The following is a 20,242-nucleotide window of genomic DNA, read 5'->3' as shown; positions in this document are numbered from 1 at the left end:
CTGCCCCCTCCGGGAAGCCCTCCACCTCCCACACCCCGCGGCCTCCGTGGGCTCCTTTCCGGGGGCTGGAAGGTGTGCACGGGCTCCCCTCCCTGTGGAGTGCTCCTGCCCAGAACATTCTGCTCTCTAGCCCCCACGCAGCCCAGCAAGGCTGCAGGGCGGCCCGTAGGACCCAGACCCCGACCTATTCCCAGGCCCTGCAGACTTAGAAGCCCTGAGAATACCCGAGCACAGCGTCAGGCCCCACACGACGCTTGTCACCGACCCGCACGGCCCCTGGCCCCTGGCCGCCTGTGCGTCTGCTCGTCGTCCTGTCCCCAGACACTCCCGTCCGTGTAGGGGCAGCAGCAGGGCCTCCCCTCTTCACACAGGGCTTGAGGAGACGCTGCCCTGGGGTCTCCTCAAACCCCAACTCCAGCCTGACCTCCGGTGCCCAGGAGTGCATGTCACGGGGATCCCCGGGAAAGTGCTGGACCCCTCGATCTGTTGCTGCCTAAGGCCAGTTCCCCTCCCCTGGGCAGGGAGATGCACCCAGAACCCGGGCTGGGGGGGGAGTGGGGAGGGGAGTGGGGGGGAGGGAGACAGTCCCCACCAGGGCTGAGACCATCAGAAACACAGAGCTGGAAGGCACTTTGGGGGCGCGGACAGGGGAGGGGCTCCCCGAAGTCCCCCGGGGCTCCTCCACTGTCGGTGGTCTGGGAGCCTGAGAGGGTCTCGGGGCAATGAGGGGTCCCCACTTCCCAGCGTCGGGTGGGGGTGGAAGGGGCAATCCGAGGGCTCTGGAGGAAGAGGCAGGAGCAGAGCCCCCTCCCCAGCGTCCCACTGTCCCGGCTGCCCCTGCTCCCTGGGCCTCTTCGGTCCCAGCGACCTAGCAACACCTAGCAACGAGGCCTGTGGCTGTTGCTGCACCCCGCTCCCCCCCACGCAAGTCTAAAGACCCGAAGGTCAGGCCTTCTGACGCTCCCATGGCAGCCGGGAAAGCGGGACAGCGGGAAAGCGGGAAAGCGAGGCTTGCAGAGGGACGGCAGGCGCAGGCGCAGGCGCAGGCTGGGCAGCTTCTCTGCAGCCTCTCAGGACGGCTCCCGCCTGGCTCCCGGGGCCCTCCAGGGCCTGTCTCCACGTCCAGGTGGCCCTGCCTCTGGGAGGAGGGCACAGGGGGCACAGGGAGCACAGAGGTGGGGGGCTCTGCCTCCGGGGAGAAGCCACAGAGGGCAGGGGGGAGCAGCCCTGCCGCGCAGGTGTCCAGTGTGTGCCCGAGGCTCTGAAGGCCGCGCTGCAGCCGCTGTGCCCCAGGCCGCTGGCATCTAGCCTGCACCTGCCGTGGCGGGAGCCTGGGGTCTGGGGGCCAGGGGGCGGGGGCTGGGGCAGGAGCAGGACTCTCTGCTCAGGGTTGGATGTCGTGTCTGGAAAGTGGGACCCCACGGGGGCACAGGGCTCCCCTGAGCCTGCTCTGGAGATGCTGTGTCTCCCCCCGTCTGCCTGGGGCTGCCAGACTGTCCCTCAGAGGACCCCACCCCCTTCCCACTGGGTCAGGATGGAGCGGGTGGTGCACCTGCTGCATCCTCCGAGCATCTCCTGTAAGAGGCGGCCGTTCACCCTCAGGGTGGGGCTCGAGGAGAAGCGGGGGGACTGTTGTCCTGGCAGCGCCCACCCCCCGGGGCCTGCGGCCTGCCTGCAGCTTCTGCATCTAGGATCTCCTCCAGTCCTCGAGGGGTGCAGCAGGAGGGCGCAGCCCGAGCTTGCGTTACTGCTTTGCACGAGGAGCAAGTGGCCAAGCTGGAATGGGAACCGGGTCCCTTCCTGGGGAAACCATTCAGTGGGCGACCCCAAAAGACAAATTGACCAAAGGATGAGAGCCCAGCCCCTTAGGGTGCACTCGAGCCTCTCCTGCTGCCGCCACTCCAGATTCACCCCCAGGGGCCCCCAAGGATGCCGCATCATCCCCTTCTGGGCCTTGGTCCGGGTTCTTCCTTTGCCGACCCCTCACCCATCGAAGCCCGGCCGAAATGTCGCCTCCTCCGGGAAGCGCCCCCAGCACAAGGTGCTCTCCTGGTCACGCCCCTACTAGGGAGGCCCGTCCCGGCGACATCCTCAGCTCTGTGACCTCCACCTCGGAGTCCACCCTGACGCCGTACCCGGAGCGACCGCGTCCCCGCCCGCCTTCCCCTGACGTAAGGGACAGACAGGTCTCGAGGGCCCACCTCCAGCCCCATCCCGTCCCCGAGCCCCTGGGCGAGCGGGGCACTCAGCGTGCTGCCTCCCCTCTCTGCCGCCCCCCTCGGCTGACAGCCGGCACCCAAGCCTCAAGATTCGACTTCACTCCTGTTCTCTCTCCCACGTGCGCCGCTGTTCCCTGTTCACCGGCACCTCCCTCTGGCAGCTCCTCCTCCGACTCTCGTTGCTATTTGTCCTGGGCAGGCTGTTCAGGTGCCGCTCCCTCCAGGAAGCCCGTCTCGGCGGCCCGGGCTGGGCCCCTGGGTGCTCCCACGGCACCTGTGCTTACCTGCACGCTCCCACTGAGTCAGCGGCGTGCACCTGCCTGGTCACCGGCCAGCGCGCTCCTAGGCCAGGGGCAACCACGGGGAACAGGCCGCGTTTTGTTCTGCTGGCACCGCGGGGGCCTGGCACGTAATAAGCGCTTGGGAACCACGGGATGAAGGGATGGAGAGATTAATGAGGATCATGCTTGGGAAACCTGGAGGCTCTGGGGCTAGGGAAAGATCCACAGGCGGAGGCGAGGCGGCCCACGAGGTCCCCTGGGCCCCAGCCGCTCCCCACCCCCCCAGGGCCTGCTGCCGTCACCAGGCCGCGAGGCTGCCTGCGGGCCGCGGTGCCACCACCACCGGGTACGAGCGAGGGGGCGCCCTTCCTCAGGGCCAGGCCAAGCGGCAGGACGGCAGCGTCAGCCCCTGGGGGCAAGGCCAGGACGCGGGGAGGTTAGGTGCGGCGCGCTCGGCCCGCTGGTGGCAGCCTCTGACAGTAGCTTGTCCCCCCTGAGCTGTGCTCGAGCTGCTGCACCCTGGGGCCCCGTTGGCTGTCTCGCCCTCCCAGGCCCCACCACCTCCTGCCCGCTGCAGCCGCAGAGCCACGACAGCCCCGCCTGCCTCTGGGGGTCCCTGCGTTACACCCCAGCCTCCGATCCAGCTCCGGGGTAGCCTCTTGGGGCTCCCGTACTTCCTTCCCCCAGAGCCGGGGCACCCACGGTGGGTCTTCCGGAGGCTGGTGGCCAGGGAAGGGACGAGACCCTGCAGGCCAGAGCCGGGGGCCTGGACGCGGTGGAGCCCAGGGCCGAGCGGTCTCAGTGGGGGGGGGGGTCCCCGCTCCATGTGGGCTCCGCACCCCGACCTGCTGCTCCTCCCCAGCCCCGAGCCCCTGCGCCAGTCTCTCCACGGCCCCCCGCGGCTTCCGGGAACTTGGGCGGCAGCCTGCCCTGTGCCCCCGAAGCCCCGTAAGCCCGCGCCAGAAGCCCCGGGCTCCGGCTCCAGAACCAACGCAGCACTCAGCCACCCCTCTCCTAGGCTTTATTGCATTTCATTCTCGTCTCCCGTCTGTCCTGCTCTTGGTGGGTATCGGGCTGTGTCCAGTCTGTGGCGACGGTTCGAGCCGCGGGGCTGCCTCCAGCGCTCCTCCAGGCCATGCAGACGCCAGTTCTGCCCTAGGGGTCCCACGCCTGGCCGTGCGGGGCTGCGACAGAGGCATCCTCTCCGTGTGGCCAGGGGTCCCCGCCGAGCCGGGGGATGCCCGGACAGCCAGTAGAACCCGGCGTCCGGGTGCGCGGCGGCGGGTGCCGGCGGTTCCAGAAGAGACGAGCACCTGCCTCTGTAGCCTGAGTAGAGAAGATGGTCCTCCCCGCGCGTGGGCACCACCGGGTCCGCCGAGGGCCTGGAAGGCAGATTTGCTCGCTGCTTAAAACTTGACAAGCGGCTTCCACTCGTGGCCGCTGATGCCCCCGAGGCGCAGACCAGGGCGCACAGCGCTGACCCCCCTCTCGGCTCCTGGGCGCTCCGGTTCGGACTGGGGCCGCCGTGCTGGCTTTCCCCGCTTGCACCGGCGCACGGCGGGCCGGACCTCTGAGTATCCTCTTGGCGCTGTTTCTCCGGGGACCGTCGCCGACACAACTGCCATGGTCAACCCCACGCGCTCACGGCGCCGCCTCCAGCTACACCCCGACCAGCAGTGGGGGACGGATCCCGGGCGTCGGGTCTTACCCGCGCCTGAGCAGAGGCCTGATTTTCGCCAGTCCCACCGCGGTGAAGTGTCGCTCAGTCGTGGGTTTGACGTTAATCGTGTGTTTAAGTGTCGCAGGTTAGGCCTTAGGCTTTAGGGTCGCAGAGGAAGTCGAACATTTTCCCAGATATTTATGAACCGATACTCACACTACCTCCTTCCGGAAGGGGTCTGGTTGTGCCTTTTGCTCGTTCTTCTCTTAAAATGTTTATCTTTTTCTCATTATTTCAAGGGTCTTTATGGACACTAAGTATGAACGATGAGTCTTTGACGGATGTATGTGCAGCAAATCTTTCTCCCACTTTGCGGCTTATTCTTTCATACACTTTGTTGTCTTTGGTTTTTTGTTTTTTTTTTTTTCACTTTGTTGTCTTTGGATGAAAACACAGGCCTTACTTTTAACATAGTCAAATCGATACTCTATTCCTTTATGGCTTTGTGTTTGGCATTTTGTGTAAGGAATCCTTCCCTACCTCAAAATGGTATGGACATTTGCCTACAGTATCTTCTAAGATTTATAGTTTCACCACCGACATATACATTTTTAATAAACCTGGACCTCATTTTCATATGTCGTAGAAGGTAGCAATTTGACTTCACTTGGGTAACCGATAGCCCCAGAACAACATATTAGACAATTGAGTCTTTCTTGTTGATTTATAATGCCCACCGCGTCATAAATCGAGTTTCCAAATAGACATGTGTCTACTTGTTCTGCTATTTCTATATGTCTATTGATACACCCAAACCACGCTGTTTTAATGTCTCTGGAGATAATAAATCTTGATACCAATAAGGCAAATTTCCTCCTTTCTTCTTTGTTATTCTTCTTCAGGAAGAATGGGGTGTTTTTGAGCTCTGTTCATCCACGTAAATTTCAGAATCGCTTTATTAATTTGTATGAAAAACCCTGTGGGGATTTTTTTTTTAATTGAAAATGCATTGAATTAGAGGTGGCTTTGGGGAGAGCTGACATCTTGGTAAAATTATCTTCCTATCCATGACCATAGTATGTCCACCCACCTCTGCCTTTCAAAATTTTTCAATGAAATCTTATAATTTCTCCATCTATGTTTTGCATATCAGTTAGGTCTATTCCTAGGTATTTCATAAAAGTTTTTATGAAATTTTTAAATGGTCTATTGCTATTCTAAATGATCTCTTTTCATTTATTTTTTTAAAAGATTTTATTTATTTATTCATGAGAGACAGAGAGAGAGAGAGAGAGAGGGAAGTAGAGACACAGGCAGAGGGAAAAGCAGGCTCCCTCTAGGGAGCCGGATGTGGGACTCGATCCCGGGACACTGGGGTCATGCCCTGAGCCAAAGGCAGATGCCCAACCGCTGAACCACTCAGGGCCCCCTAAATGATCGATTTTTTTAAATTTATTTTTTTATTTTTATTAAATGATCGATTTTTAAAGTTACATTTTCTAATGTAACTGTAGCTGTTTATGAAAATACAAATTATTTTTGTATATTATTTATTTTACCCAGAACTTTCGTTAAATTCCCTTCTTGATTTGTATAACTCGTAGATTATTTTGCATTTTGTATGCAGGCAATCCTGCTGTCTGCAAGTAATGCTAGCTTTGTTTCTTTCTTTGCAATTATGATTTATTTGGTTTTTTTTGCACTGGCTAGGAGCCCCAGTACAATGTTAACTATAAATGATGACAGCAGGCATTTTATCTTTCTTCAGATTTTAAAGAGAATAATTTCAACACTAATTATGATACTTGCTGCAGGTTGTTGTCGGTGCCCTTTATGCATTATGGACGTTTACTTCTTTTCCTAGTTTGCTAAGCATTTTTTAAAATCACTAATATAATAAGAGTGAACATGTATTACCACATGCAAGGATTTTTCTAGATGCTTTACATATATAAAATCATTTTAATCCTCACAACAAATGTATGAAGAAAGTACGATTATTATCTTCATCTTACAGATGAAGTTTGGAGAGATAGAATTACTTGCTGAAGGTTCCAAAGCTCCTAATGGTACAGTCAGCGTTCAAAACCAGGAAGCCTGGCTCAGAGTCCGTATTTTCTCGCCTACCGGTCAGAGATGTTGAGTTATCAAACCCTTCTTGCACATCTGTTGAAATGATTTATGGCTTCTCTTTTATTTTATCAATGTGCTGAATTACCTGAATCATTTTTCTCAGAGGAATCCAATGTTGCAAGTCTGATATAAACCTATCTTGGTCATGACGTATAAACGTTTTTCCTCCTTGCTGGATTCAGTTTGCTAATATTTGTGAAGGGTTTAGCATCTATGCTAATGAGTTAAACCGGCCTACAGTTTTCCTCCTTTGTGCTGTCCTTTTGGTTCTGGCATCAGGTGTAGGCTAATCTCTCACCAAGTTGGAGAGAACTCCTTTTTCTAATATCTGGAGAAGTTTTAAAAATTGTAAATGTTCCTCAAATACTTGGAAGAACTTTTCACCTATCAGACTGCTGGACCATGTTTTCTCTGTGGGAAAAAATGCTTAGCCACCGAAGGAATTCTTTTCAGTGATATAGGACTATTCAGGTTTTCTATCTCTTCTTGAGTCTGTTTTGGTAAACGATCTTTTTCTACGAATTCACACATTCCATCAAAATTTTCAGATGTATTAACATGTAGTTTTAAATAGTATCCTTTGTTTCTGCTCAGCCTGTAATGCATCCTTTTTCACTCTTAGTGTTTATTTTTGCCATATCTTTTTCCCCATGATTAATCATGACAAAGGTCGGTCCATATTATTAACCACTGCAAAAAGATAATCTTTGAATTTCATTATCCTCTCTATAGTTTACTTCATTAATTCTTGCCCTTCGTTGTTTTCTTCTAACTTTTTAAACATTATTCTACTTTTTTCTTTCATTCTTGAAAAGTTATTTGGTGTTATTAGTCAGGTTGGGCTAACCGCCATAACAACCTCCAAACCTCAGTAGCCTAATGTGGCACAGTTCAGTGGACCGGCATGCATGACCTGGCGCTACCTAAAGTCATTGAGGAGCTTGAGTCCCTTTTATCAGTTGGCTCCACTGCGCTCTAGAGCCAGGGGGTTCTACAAAGGATCCTTTGCATCTAGAAAGTAGATGCTCACAAAGGAAGTTTTAAGGGTTAGATCTAGAAGCTGGTTACACTTCATCTGCCCATACACTATAGCCCAGAACTCAGCCTCATGATCCTATCAACTGCAGGAGGCTGGGTAATCTCTGACATGAATCCTCCTCTTGTTGATTTTGAGCCTTTTTTTTTTCTCTTTCAGAGTAAGCATAAGGCTGATAATTTCCTTCTACATTTGATCTTCACTGAAGTGTACGAGTTTTTATATACAGTTTTATTATTAATTCTATTTTTCTTTTTTCAATTATGCTTTTTGTGGTTGTTTAATCATTAATTGTTTAAGAGAGTATTTTAAAATTTCCAAGTGTAAGATATATATATATATATATCTGTATATATATATATATATATTTTATTATTGAGTTCCAACTTAACTGCATTGTGGTCAGTGTGGTCAACATGATGCCATTCGTTTAAAGTTTGTTCAGGCTAGCTTCATGGCCTAGTATGTAGCAATTTTCATAAATGTTTCATGTGTACCTTAAAACAATGCTATTGTCCATCTGTTGGGCACAATGGCCTATGTGTATCCATTATACCAAGCTCATGAATAGTGCTATTCATAGCTTCTATATCCTTGTTACTTGTTTGCCTGCTTGATACTGCTGAAAGAAGAATGATTATTTTTTAAAAAAATAATTCTATCAATTCCTGCTTTAGATGTTTTGCAGCTATGTTTAAAATATATTTGGGGGCTCGGGGTTTAGGTACGTACCAGCTCAGAATGGTTATATTTTCCTAGTGAAGTAAACATTCTAACCTTTTGTAATTATTCTATTTATAATTAATAATGGTGTTCTTAAAGATTTTATACGTTACCAATACAGTTATATTAAGGGTTATTTTTTATTTGCTTATTTTAGTTTTAGTTTTGTTTTTTTTTTTTTTTTTGGTTTTGACTAGTATTTACTCAGAATATCTTTACTCTGTTCTTCAACTTTCTACCTTTTGGGGTCCTATATTTAAGTGTGTCTTTACTAAAGAAGACATAGCTGGTTTTTTAAAAATCCAGTCTGATGATCTTTGTCTTTTAACTGGAGCACTTGAGTTAAATTACTTGTGATTATTGATAATTTCTACTTATTCATACTTGTTCCAGTATTTCTGTTTCTCCTCTGCCTTCCTCCACCTCTCCCCACCTTTTCTCATTCTTCTTCTTCCTTTCCTCCTTCTCCCCTGGTACTTACCCTCTTTTGGATTGATTGAAGTTATTTTTCTCTTTCTGTATTTTGTTTGAAAGTTATATATCTTAAAAAAAAAAGAAAGTTATATATTCTGAGTGTATTATTTTAGGCCTTACTCTAGTTATTCCCTGTATAAACACTTAAAGTTTAAAGATAATAAATATCTTTCTATATTTTATCTCTGATCACTCCTTTCCCAAATTACATCTAGTTTTTTTTCCCAGGATTGTAGTCTTTTATTAAATATTATCATGCTTAATATTACTTGCAGCCAGTGGTTTTTACCTACCCAAATATTTAAAAATATCTTTACTGGGCAGCCTGGTGGCTCAGTGGTTTAGTGCCACTGTCAGCCCAGGGCCTGATCCTGGAGACCTGGGATCGAGTCCCACATTGGGCTCCCTGCATAGAGCCTGCTTCTTCCTCTGCCTATGTCTCTGCCTCTCTCTCTCTCTCTCTCTCTGTATCTCTCATGAATAAATAAATAAAATCTTAAAAAAAATAAAAAAATAAAAATATCTTTACTGATCATTCTTTCGTACATCTCAGAACTTATTTCTAGTACCATTTTTCTTCTATCTGAAGTATAGAATGGAAATTATTCACTTTGTTCATAGAAAATTCTCCGTTTTTCTGAAGAAGTCTCTTTTGACCTCATAGTAATAAATGCAGAAAGGTAAAATTACTGTATCACTGAGAGGTTTATGCATGTTAAGGCTTTTGATACATGTTAATTCATTTTTCTGCAGAGATATTAATTCAACTTATAGACCAACAGTGTATGCGTGTGAGAGAGAGGGTGCATGTGAGCAGGAGAAGGGGCAGGAGAGGGAGAGCGAGAATCTCAAGTAGACTTCCCACTGAGTGCGAGACCCAGTGGGGGATTTGATCTCAGGACTCTAAGATCATGACCTGAGCTGAAACCAAGAGTTGAAAGCTCAACTGACTGAGTCACCCAGGAGCCCCTAAATAAATTCTTTAAAATTTTTTATTTATTTAATTTGAGAGAAAGAGTGAGTAAGAGAGAGAAAGAGAGGGAGAGAGCGTGCACAAGCCAAGGAAGAGTAGAGAAGCAGATTCCCCACCTAGCGGAGAGCCTGACTCAGAACTCAATCCCAGGACTCTAGGATCATGCCCTGAGCCGAAGGCAGGTGATTAACTGGCTGAGCCACCCAGGTGCCCTAGATAATTCTTTTTAATGCTTGCTAAATTGAGAGGTAGTAATTGTCATGTAATTGTAAAGTCTGCTTCATATTTTTAAAATAAACTACCTGTTCCATTTTTGTGCAATTGCCTATTACAGTGTATTTTTCTTATTGATTTATAAGAACTCTATTGTTAAAATTTTTAACTGTCATATATGCTGTAAATTTTTTAAAGTTTTATTTCTTTATTTATTTGAGAGTGAGAGAGCACATACCAGTGGGTGGGGCAGAGGGAGAGGGAGAAAGAATCTCAAGGGGACATCGTGCTGAGTGCAGAGCCCAAAGTGGGGCTCAACCTCACGACTTTATCTGAAACCAAGTGTCAGACTCCTAACCGACCAAGCCATCCCAGGGCCCCTGTGCTGTAAAATTTTAAAACTATTTTGCCATTTGCCTTTTAACTTTGTGTATGGTCTTTTGAAAACTCAAAATTGTTTTGTTATATAATCAACTCTATACAAAGTTTTAATCTTTGATGAAGGCTTAGCAAGTATTTTTTTCCAGCACCAAGACGAAATGGATAACAACTCATTATTTTTCCTACTGTTTTTACATGCATGCTCTATTACTGTCTCTTTAGTTCATTGAAAATGTATTTTGGTGTATGAGGTAAGCCTTGACTTACCTTTTCCTGAATAGTTTATTAGTTATCCAAGCACCATTTCCTTACTTATTGAAAAAGTCATTATTTGTTGTAAGTAACACTATGTCTTTCATTTTTAATTTGTTCAGATAAAGTCTTTCTCCCCATCCCCATAGAATTAGGTCAATGGCCTCAGTTCGGTACGGCTGGAGGTCACATTTAAATCAGGCATTTACTTCCAATTCTGTATGATTGCCTCCTAGTCCCCCCTTCTTTAATTTTTATTAATTGAGTCGAGAGAAGAAAAGATATGTGTGTGGGTGAGTCTCTGTGTGTGGGCCTTTTGAGAAATTGGAAGAGACATTAACATCTCGAGGAATAATCAATACATATTTGAGCTCTCTACAAGCCACAGACTGAGTGAGGAGAGGAGGATCCAGGAATGGATAAGGGCCAGTCCCTGCTTCCACAGAATTGATATTCCAGTCGGAGAGGAAACAGATGCACACGTACAGGGACACAGATAAAAATGATAGCTGACTTCTCAACAAAGCTGGAAGTCAAAAAATAACAGTGACATCTCCGGAACATTGGAATGGAAACAGAGAACTGCCACCCTAGGATTCTAGACGACCCCAAATTTTTTTTTCCAAAAATTAATGATTGGGATAATGCAGTGTTGGCTTAAGCTGAATCTCCTGGGGCACATGTGGAAACCGTTTTCCAGGGGAAACAGTTTTCCAGGGGAAAATCTATGCTTTCATTTTTTTAAGACTTATTTTTGTAACACACAACAGCTCTCTCTCCCCCTCGCCCTCAGAAAACTTAGTGGACTGCTCAGGATTTCTGGAACTTTTTAGAACATTTTAGAACTTTTTCCGTTTTGCAATGTAACAGTAGCTGTTATATTACATAACTATTTTGAATCCTATTACACTTAAAAGTAGATTTGTTTTAATTTTTATCGGTAATAACATTCAATGTATGGTTATTGTATTTGGAATTAAGTACTTGAATTCACTCATTATCTCAGTAAATATTTAGTGAGCACTAGTACGTGCCTGAGTTCTATCTACATGCTGGGGATAAGGGATAAACTACATCTCTGCCCTCAGGGAGAGTAATAATCAGTAAATCAAATTAAATTAACATTTAATTCATTTTATCAGCTCATTTCCCTAAATATAACACCCTGACTTCATCAAGATTTTTGAGATTCTGATCTAAAGAACCGCTATCTTTAATAGCACAAATCACCTAAAAGAAAGTGGTCAATGATGTATTTTCTCTTTTTTACAGTTAAAATAACTGTAAAAAGAGGAGGAGGGTTCTGAGGGTAGAGATAAAAGGTGTTCCAGTCTTCTTGCTCATTGCAGATGGAGTCTCTCCTTCTAAATGATGCCATTTACACTTTGTAGAACCTCTTCCTTGGACCTTCCCCAGAACAGGACACTTTCAGGAGTGTGGACTCTTAGACCTTCTACAGCTTTTGGCTTTTGATGGCACTTGGCAGCCCCCTCGTGGCCAAATCCTGCACCTGACAAAAGTCTTCCATCCAGCCGAGGCGGTCAGGTGTGAAGCGTACTCCCTGTTTGTAACCTACTTTGAAATGTATTTTTAAAAAGCCAATAGGATGGATTTATGGGTGAATAGAGAGGTGTGTCGGTGGTTAGATACGTGACAAAGCAGACACAGCTATGCCAATTGTTGAATCCAGGCGATGGGCATACAGGTCACCGTATAAATATTTCAGCTTTTCTGTGAACATTTATAGAATAAAACATTGAATAAAAATCTCTCTCGTAGGCTCTGACAAAAATGGAGGAGAAGTAACAACTTCTTCCCCCATGAATAGTAGCTGAGAAAATGCACTGTCAAGAACCTGCAGTACAAGAAATGTTCAAAGAAGTTCTTTAGGCGGAAGCAAGATGATGCCAAATGGAAACCTGGATCTACAGGAAGGAATAGAGAGCGTGGCAAATGGTAAATGTAAACTTTTTTTTCCTTATTAAAAATATCTTTAAAGGCACGTGGGTGGCTCAGTGGTTGAGCATCTGCCTCTGGCTCAGGTCATGACCCCAGGGTCCCGGGATCGAGTCCCACATCAGGATCCCTGCAGGGAACCTGCAGCTCCCTCTGCCTGTGTCTCTGCCTCTCTCTCTGTGTCTCTCATGAATAAATAAGTAAAATATTTAAATATATATATGTATCTTTAAAAGACAATTGAGTTTTTAAAGCAGAAATAATCATGTATTTGGGGTTTATAACTTATGTAGAGGGGAAAGGCATGGCAGCCCAGATGAGAGGAGAAAATGCAAGGTGGGGTTCTTGCTCTGGATGGGAAGAGGCATGTTATTTGAATGTAACTGTGACAAATTAAAGATATGTAGTATACACCCTGGACAAATCCATAATTTTGTTGGCTATGTCAACACTCCATTTTCAGCAATCGAAAGAACAAATGGAAAGAAAATCAGTAAGGATGTAGAAGGTTCGAGCACCATCAACCAACTCCACGTAATCGACATTTACGTAACACTCCCCCCGCGACAGCAGAGTGCACATCCTTTCCAGTGCACAGGCAATATTTTACACAATAGACCATATTTGGGGCCATGAAACACCTTTCATTAGATTTTAAAAAGATAAAATCTTACAAAAAATAAATAAATAAAAAAATAAAAAATAAAAAGATAAAATCATAATAGTGTGTTACCTAACTGCAGTAGAATTAAGCAGAAGTCAAGAAAATCTCCCCTTTCACAATCACACAGCACAGTTCTAAGTAATCCACGGGGCAATGAAGAAATCATAACGTAAGTTAGGAGATAACTCGAACTGAATGCAAACGAAGATGTGTATCAAAGCCTGTGGATACAGTTAAAACAGTGTTTAAGGGGAAATTGACAGTATTAAATACTGATGGGTTATAAGTGAACACAGCTCGAAAATCTGTGACCTTGAGAAGCCATCAGGAGTTAGGGGCTTTTGTCCTTGTACCTTCTTGGAAGGTCAGACCCGCACTCGGCCCTTAGAAATGCAGAAAGGGCTCTTGGCTTATCCCTGTTCGGGGCCACAGGCCCTGGGTCATCCCCTGTGCAAAGCCCCTCTTCTCCTGTAATGCTGATGCTCTGTGGACTGGGCTGAAGCCCTGCCCTCCCCGCCGACTGCAGGACCCTACAGCAGAAAAAGTCCTCAGGAGAACAGTTGCTACAGGCCGAGGTGTCCAGCCACTGCCTCAGTTTCTAAGAACTTCTTTCTTTGCTCATGGCCCCGGTTCGGCCTGCTGCCGCAGCAAGGCAAAGATGGCAAAGGAGAAAACCCAAGGGAAACAGCTCTCGCAGGTTCCCCCGGTGGGGGCAGGAGAGGACCGTGGCCTGTACAAAGTCATCTAGTCCATGCCCCTGCCTCTGGAGGCCCTCCGTCTATTTTGGATTCTCTCTCGGATCCGGAAAGCTTTCCCCGGCTTTCGTATTCCCAAGCCTCAGGAAGGTGTCTTGGGCATCCCCCCTCTCATCCCTCCCCCTGCATCTGATCCGCAGTTGGGCGTGAGAGGAGATGGGGAAGCCCAGGCTGGAGCCCAGCACTGGGAGTGCAAAGCAGAGCTGTCGGGCCACCTGCTGGGCCTTGGGGCCGACCCACCTGCCCCCCGGGACAGGATGGGGCTCAGCCTCCCTGGGGCTCCCTCCTTCCTTCTCACCCCCAGGAACTCTGGAGTGTTTCCTGGGAGCCTGCGAGGTTCAGGACCCGTGTCTGGAGAATGAGGGAGGGTGAGAGCTTCTGCGGGAGGCCACGTCGAGGCCCTTCTGTGCAAAGGGAGGCAACCCATCCTGTGTGTGACACAGGGCAGCAGGGACCGTGGAGAAGGTGAGGAGGGACCCACAGAGCCCTGAACGAGAGACACAAATCCCCATGCACTTGGGGGTTTCTCTCAGCACCTTCCGACAGGGGCCCCAGGTCACATCCTGGAGTAGGATTTCCCCAGTGCAGACTCTTCCCGGCCCCGGGAGGGACAGGCAAAGGGCGGCTCTGTGCAGCCCTGGCTCCGTGTTCCCCACACGATGACACCAGGAAAGCCTCTTGCTCTGTAGCTCACAGGATTTTGGCCGGAGGAGCGTGGGGCACGTGGGTGAGGAGTGAGGGGAGGTCTCTCCACCACGCAGACCCTCTAACCCCACCCTGATTCTCCGCCCTGGGAAGCTGAGGCGCAGAACCCACCCGTCCTCCCAGCCGGGCCTGGAACGAAGGCTCTGCCTCCAACACACCAACTCGCAAATGACAGGCTCACGTTAGCCTAATGTTTTAATGGCGAAAAGCACAGAAAACAGCCCCCCTGCACCCCCTGATGCCCTGGCCCTCACGCAGGTGACCTCCTCGTTCCTCCCTCCTCTGTTCACGGCAGGCCCAGCTCTTTCTGCTCTCCCTCTGGGAACCCGCGTCCAGAAAATGAGGACTTGGCCTCCCTCTTGCAGACAGGTTGTCTCTGGGTGTCCCGAAGTGGAGAAGAAAGGCACCACGCGGTGAGAGTGGAGGAGGTTCACCGTCATCTGTCCAGGGACCTGGCTTGGGGTGGAGAGGCTGAATGGCCCCCATCTTCCCCAGGTGTCCCCCATCTGTTAGGACTGGCTCTCTGGGCCAGTGCAGGTGTCAGGAGGGAGGTTTTGGGGATCTGTCCTTGTGCCATGGCTGTGGAGCCAGGTGGGGCCACCCCCGGGGGAGGTGACACTGGGAGCTTGATCCTGCGACACACAGAGCCCCAGGCTGTCCGGCCGGTCCTGGGGGAGCCGCTGCCCTCCCACCCCCGGCCCGTGGTGAAGCTCACACAGCAACGAGGTCGGCCCAGGGGCTCCGCCAGCAGGCGCCGTGGCTTCAAATGCAGAGACCCCGCGTGCTCGCCGAGCTCGGCAAGTTCCTTCCCTGACGACCACCCCCAAACACAGGACTAGGTGTGTGCACACACGGGGGCACTTACGGAGTGGCTCCCGGGGCCCCTGGCCTAGGTGCTGCAGACAGAAAAGGGGCTCCGGTTGGTGAACCCGATTTTTCCACAAAGGTCAACTCTGAATAATTTAAAATGTTGACTTTGTTCTCTACTCAAAATACAAGGTGTTTAGTTACTATCAAGGAAAGCGTCCTCTTACTGACAAGTGTTACTGCTGTACTGACGAGGGCACTAGCGGTAGGGAAGCCAGCGGGGCCTCCCGAGCACTCCCGTCGGGGTCTGCGGTTCCCGAAGGTGTAACACAGGCCCTTCGTCCCCCGTCGTGAGAGGAGCCGCGGGCTGCCCGGGGGCCTGGGGGGGCGGGGGGGCGCATACACGGTCCCGCAGGCCGAGAGCCGGTGCTCCGCCGTCTAGGGCGACGTTGCACCTTGCAGGTGGGCAAATCACGGGGCCAGGAGGGCGAGCGCCGTCCAGCTTAAGTCACAGAGTTGCTGTAGCGCCCCGGCGGCTAGAGGACCTCGGTATCCCGACCTCCGGGCCGACCACCCTGAGGGCACCGGGAGGGCTCCCAGGCAGGGGGCTACTCCTCCGACCCGCCTTCCTCCTCCTCCTCCTCCTCCTCCTCACGACCCACGACGATGAGGGTGGCGGTGCTGACGGCCTGGCCCAGTGCGTTCTCGGCCACGGCCTTGTACTGGCCGCCGTCCCTGAGGGAGACGCTGGGGATGACGAGGGAGCACACGCCCAGCACGTCGGTGCTGTACGCTGTGGGGTGGCCCGCCAGGCTCTGGTCGTCCTTGAACCAGGTGACGTGGGGCCGGGGCCAGCCCTGCACGGCGCAGCTCATGCAGCACTCGCAGCCCTGCGGCAGCAGGTGAGTCCGCAGGCCCACCAGGAAGCGGGGCTTCTGGTTCAGGTCGGGCTCCCGGTGGCCTGGAGCCTTCACCGTGAACTTGTCTGTGGCGGAGAGCAGGTGAGAGAGAGAGAGGGTGAGCGGGCGACAAGGGCCGGCCGGGCGGGCGGCGGGCAGCAAGCTCCTCGTTCCAAAGTTCCAAAGCACTTTCTGGGACTTTCTGCCTCAATCTTACCTGTAAATTTAGCTCCCGTGGTTCAACTCACTTTTTTATCCTTTTCTTATAATACATTTTGGATTTTTTTTTTTTCACTACAAGCTAACACCCACTTCACTGTGGCCAGACTGTGTAAGAAAGTCCGAAGGGGAAGGAATAAAAACCAAGCCTCACTTCCCTGCCTGTCAATGACCAGAGCTGACCTTTAGGGGTGGAGCCTTCCAGACATCTTGGTGTTTTAGAAATATGGAATCATACATTCCGTTTTATAATCCGCCTTTCCCAGTGACTGTTTTGAAGGCCCACATCTATTTGACTGTAAAATACGCTTGGTTTTCAGAGAAACATCAACCTCCTTGCCGTCCGGCCTGCCGCTCACCTGAGACCCCACCCAAAGGCAGGCGCCCTGGACAGGCGGACCCCACAGCCCTCTGCTGTCTCCAGATCCCCCCCCCAACCCGGGTCAGGGCCGCCCTGCAGGGTGGGCAGGGCCGCAGGTCCCGGCCGCTGGCTGGTCAAGGTGCCAGCGACACGCGGGCCACCCCTCAGCCCCCAAGCTCACCCCGATGGCGGGGGATGCGCCAGGGCTCGCTGGTGTCCGAGGGAGGGCTGGCCCCCAGCTCGTTCTTGGCCACCACCCGGAAGTGGTACTCGTGGCCGGGGAGCACGCCCAGGAAGGTGTAGTGGTTGGTGTGCACGCGGTCGGCCGCCTGCTGCCAGCGCCCGCGCGCCGACGAGCGCATCAGGACCTCGTAGTACACGGGGTCCTCCCCGGCCTCATCCGGGGAGGCCTCCCACTCGGCCGTCACCGTCCCGGGCACGTTCTCCTGCAGGCGGATGGGTCCGGGCGCCCTCGGGCACGCTGCACGGGAAAGCAACGGGGGCTGAGTTTGGGGGGGACCCCACAGGGCCCTCCCCCAGGTCCTCAAGTGCAGGCAGCGGGAGCCAGACTGTCCCCCGGGGCTCAACAGTCGCCTCTAGAGCGGGGGAACCTCGCCCTGGATCGTGTCTGTACCCTAGAAGCTCCTCCGGGGAGAGGCCGTGGCGTAACCGTCCCTAAGGTCCTGGGGCAGCCCCTCACCCCGCCCAGACCCCCTCTCTCTGCCTGTCCTGTCTCTCTTCTAGCGCTTGGGAAGGGCTGGTGGCGGAGTCACCGCGTATTCCCAGGCAGCAGGGGGTAGCTGAGACCTGTGACCAGGCCGGAGGGGGAGCCCTGCGCCTCGGTGACGGGGTGAGGGGCAGGCAGGCGCTGGGAGCCCCGCCCAGGCCGGCCTCACCTGCCACCCTGAGGGAGAAGCGGTAGGTGGCCTCCTCGCCCTGCAGGCTCCTCAGCACCACGGTGTAGAGGCCGCTGTCGGAGAGGCTGGCCGCAGGAATCAGCAGCTGGGTGAGGCCCTCCTTGGTGGAGGTCACATTTCTTTTAGGCAAGGGCAGGCCATCCTTCAGCCAGGTGACCTCAGGTATGGGGGCGGCCTGGGACAGGAGAGCAAAGGGGGGTCAGGAGGGGAAGCTCTGGGGGCGATGCACGTGAGCTGGGCCTAGGGTGTAAGTGGGGGGAAGGCATCCCAGGGGAGAGGCCGCTTGAGAGCGGCTGGTGCAGGAGGCGGGGTGGAGCAAGCAGGAAAGGGAGTCAGCAGACCCCCCTCCCCGCAAGACCCCCGGGGCCTGGGCGCACTGGCGTCAAGGGACACCGCGGTCACTCCGCCCACAGGATTGTTCTGAGGACGGAAGAATCTAAGGACACATGGGAGGCACAGGGCGCGGGGTCGGGGAGCTCTCAGGGTGTGTTCGATTCTCGTCCCCATCACTGCCCTTAGTGTGGTCTCGTGGTCAAGAACAGGTCATTTAGAGTAACTTCTGAGTGAGTCAAGCTCCGCCGCCCAGGAGTTCCCACTCAGATGATGATGATGATTTTAATAATAATAATAATAGTAATAATAATAATAAATGACACAAACGGGGTGTCTGCTGTATGCCAGGCACTACTTACGTGCCCTCTGTGTATTAAGTCCCTGAATCCTCAGAAAAATCCTTGGAGATAAGTTACTATTATCCCCATTTGATGGATCAGGAAGTTGGAGCCCGGAGAGGTTAAGGTATTTGTCCCTCGAGCGAGGGAGCTGCTAGGTCCCACCCCGGGCCGCTGGCGAGCGATGAGCGAGAGCCACAGGGCCGAGTCCGGCTCCCTGGGCCGCTGCGGGCCCCCTCCCCACTCCGCATCAGAAATACTCACCTCGAAGGAGATAGGCACACGAACGGTGTCCCCAGCTCTGACCGTCCGCGAGTCCTTTGTGCCGGAGTCCATGAGGAACTTGGGACGGACTGGAACACAGAAGACGGCGCGTCACCTCCCGCCACGCTTGGGCCCCAGCCCCGGGGCTCCCACAAGGCCGAGCTGGAGGGGCGTGTCTGGGCCAGACTGGCTGATGTAGAGACCCACGGAGGGCGGGGGTGGGCGCTCGGGAGGATTTGCAGAGGGGAGCTGGGAGGAGAATGCTGGGGCGCAGCGGGGGAGCTGCAGGAGCTGGGCGCGTGCTAGCTGGGAAGGAAGGGGAGCTGAGAAGGGAAGCCCTCAAGGGGCCCGTGAGGGTTGGGCCAGAACAGAGGACAGTGCAAAAGTCGTCGGACTCTGGTTTTGCAGGCGAGAAAACACTGATGTGAGGCAGGAAGTGACAGGCTAGAGACCACATCAGGTCGGGGGCAGAGCCAGGACGAGGTTCCAGGATCGCTTGCCTCTCTTATTGTTACTATGGCAACTAGGGCCTGTTGGGATGACGGCCCAGGCCACCCTGGGTCGAAGGTCTGCTGCTTCCAAGCAATTAAATCCAAGGGAAAAGACGATCCATCTTTGGATAACAGGGAGCTGGGTGTCCTCTACTCTGAACATGAACCGTGGGTGCGGAGCAGCACTTACACCTTCTTAGGTCACGCTTGGGAAGCAGCAAAGAATCCTGCAGGGAGTCACCTCTTTAAATCCTGGCTCTGCCACATGCCAGTGGTGTGACCCAGGGCAGAGCACCTTTGACCTCAGCTTCCCTATCTGGAAACTGGGGGTGCAAACATCAACCTCGTAGGATTTTCACGAGTCGTAAGGAGGTAACGTTTCTGAATGGGCCTGCCTGGTCCAGCGCCTGGCTCCTCACGGCTGCTTGGGAAACAGCGCGTCATTACACCCGGGAAGGGGATCCTGACTCAGCAGGTGCATGGCTGCGGCTCAGAGGTCCCTCTCAGGAAGGGCCTGCAGCAAGGAGGAGATGGCACTCACCGGTCACCGGCATGGCTTGCACTACTGTGTCCAGGGCCGTGGGCTGGCCGCGGCCCCCGTCGTTAACTGCTGTCACCCTTACGAAGTAGCCCTCTTGGGGCCGAAGCCCTTTGACTGTGAAGGTGGTGACTGGCACGGTGCCTGGGTGGCACGGGCTCCACTGCAGACCATCTGAGCCACGCAGCTCCACCACGTACCCCTGGGCTGCATCCCCATCCTGAGCATCCGGCGGGGCCCAGCTCAAGGTGATGCTGGTGTGCGACGTGTCTGTGACTTGCAGCTCCCTCACGGGCCCAGGGACTCCTGGCCGGGCACCGTGGGAATGTTAGGGATGGCATCGCCCTCTCTGGAGGGAGGCCACTCAGTGTGGCTGTTCATTAGCTTTCCTGTGGGGGGCTGGGAATTTCTTTCGCTCACGGCTTCTGCCTCTAGACTTCCCGAAAGCACCTACCTGGAACCAGATCCTACTCTAGCCTCTACTCTGCCTCCCCCTCCCCTGGGCACCACAGATCCCAGCCCACCTGCTCCAGAAGGCTTCCCGCACTCAGTCCCCTCCTCCACCCCCTGTCAACCCACTCCCCCAGACGACCCTTCTGTAATTCCTGAGATCTGGCACCTTAAGTTGATGACTGCCTGGGCTCCAAGAT

The 20,242-nt window shown here is 52.3% G+C and overlaps 1 protein-coding gene across 2 annotated transcripts in view; it reads right to left on the bottom strand.

The window, feature by feature from the left end:
- Window positions 1–14,602: 14,602 nt before the first annotated feature.
- Window positions 14,603–20,242, bottom strand: part of IGFN1 (immunoglobulin like and fibronectin type III domain containing 1) — a 32,162-nt gene continuing 26,522 nt past the window's right edge. For both annotated transcript variants that reach the window (XM_041762737.1, XM_041762729.1), the window contains 5 exons: window positions 19,596–19,898; window positions 18,564–18,652; window positions 17,608–17,803; window positions 16,893–17,192; window positions 14,603–16,217 (listed from right to left, as the gene is read on the bottom strand). In XM_041762737.1, the coding sequence (XP_041618671.1) occupies window positions 15,841–16,217; window positions 16,893–17,192; window positions 17,608–17,803; window positions 18,564–18,652; window positions 19,596–19,898 (1,265 nt within the window). In that variant the 3' untranslated portion in view covers window positions 14,603–15,840. The remainder of the gene's footprint in view (window positions 16,218–16,892; window positions 17,193–17,607; window positions 17,804–18,563; window positions 18,653–19,595; window positions 19,899–20,242) is intronic.

This window comes from Vulpes lagopus, chromosome 1 (genome assembly GCF_018345385.1).
Source record: "Vulpes lagopus strain Blue_001 chromosome 1, ASM1834538v1, whole genome shotgun sequence".
Lineage (NCBI taxonomy): Eukaryota > Metazoa > Chordata > Mammalia > Carnivora > Canidae > Vulpes > Vulpes lagopus.
The sequence above is the reverse complement of the archived record's forward strand: the minus strand, read 5'-3'. Positions and strand labels throughout refer to the sequence as shown.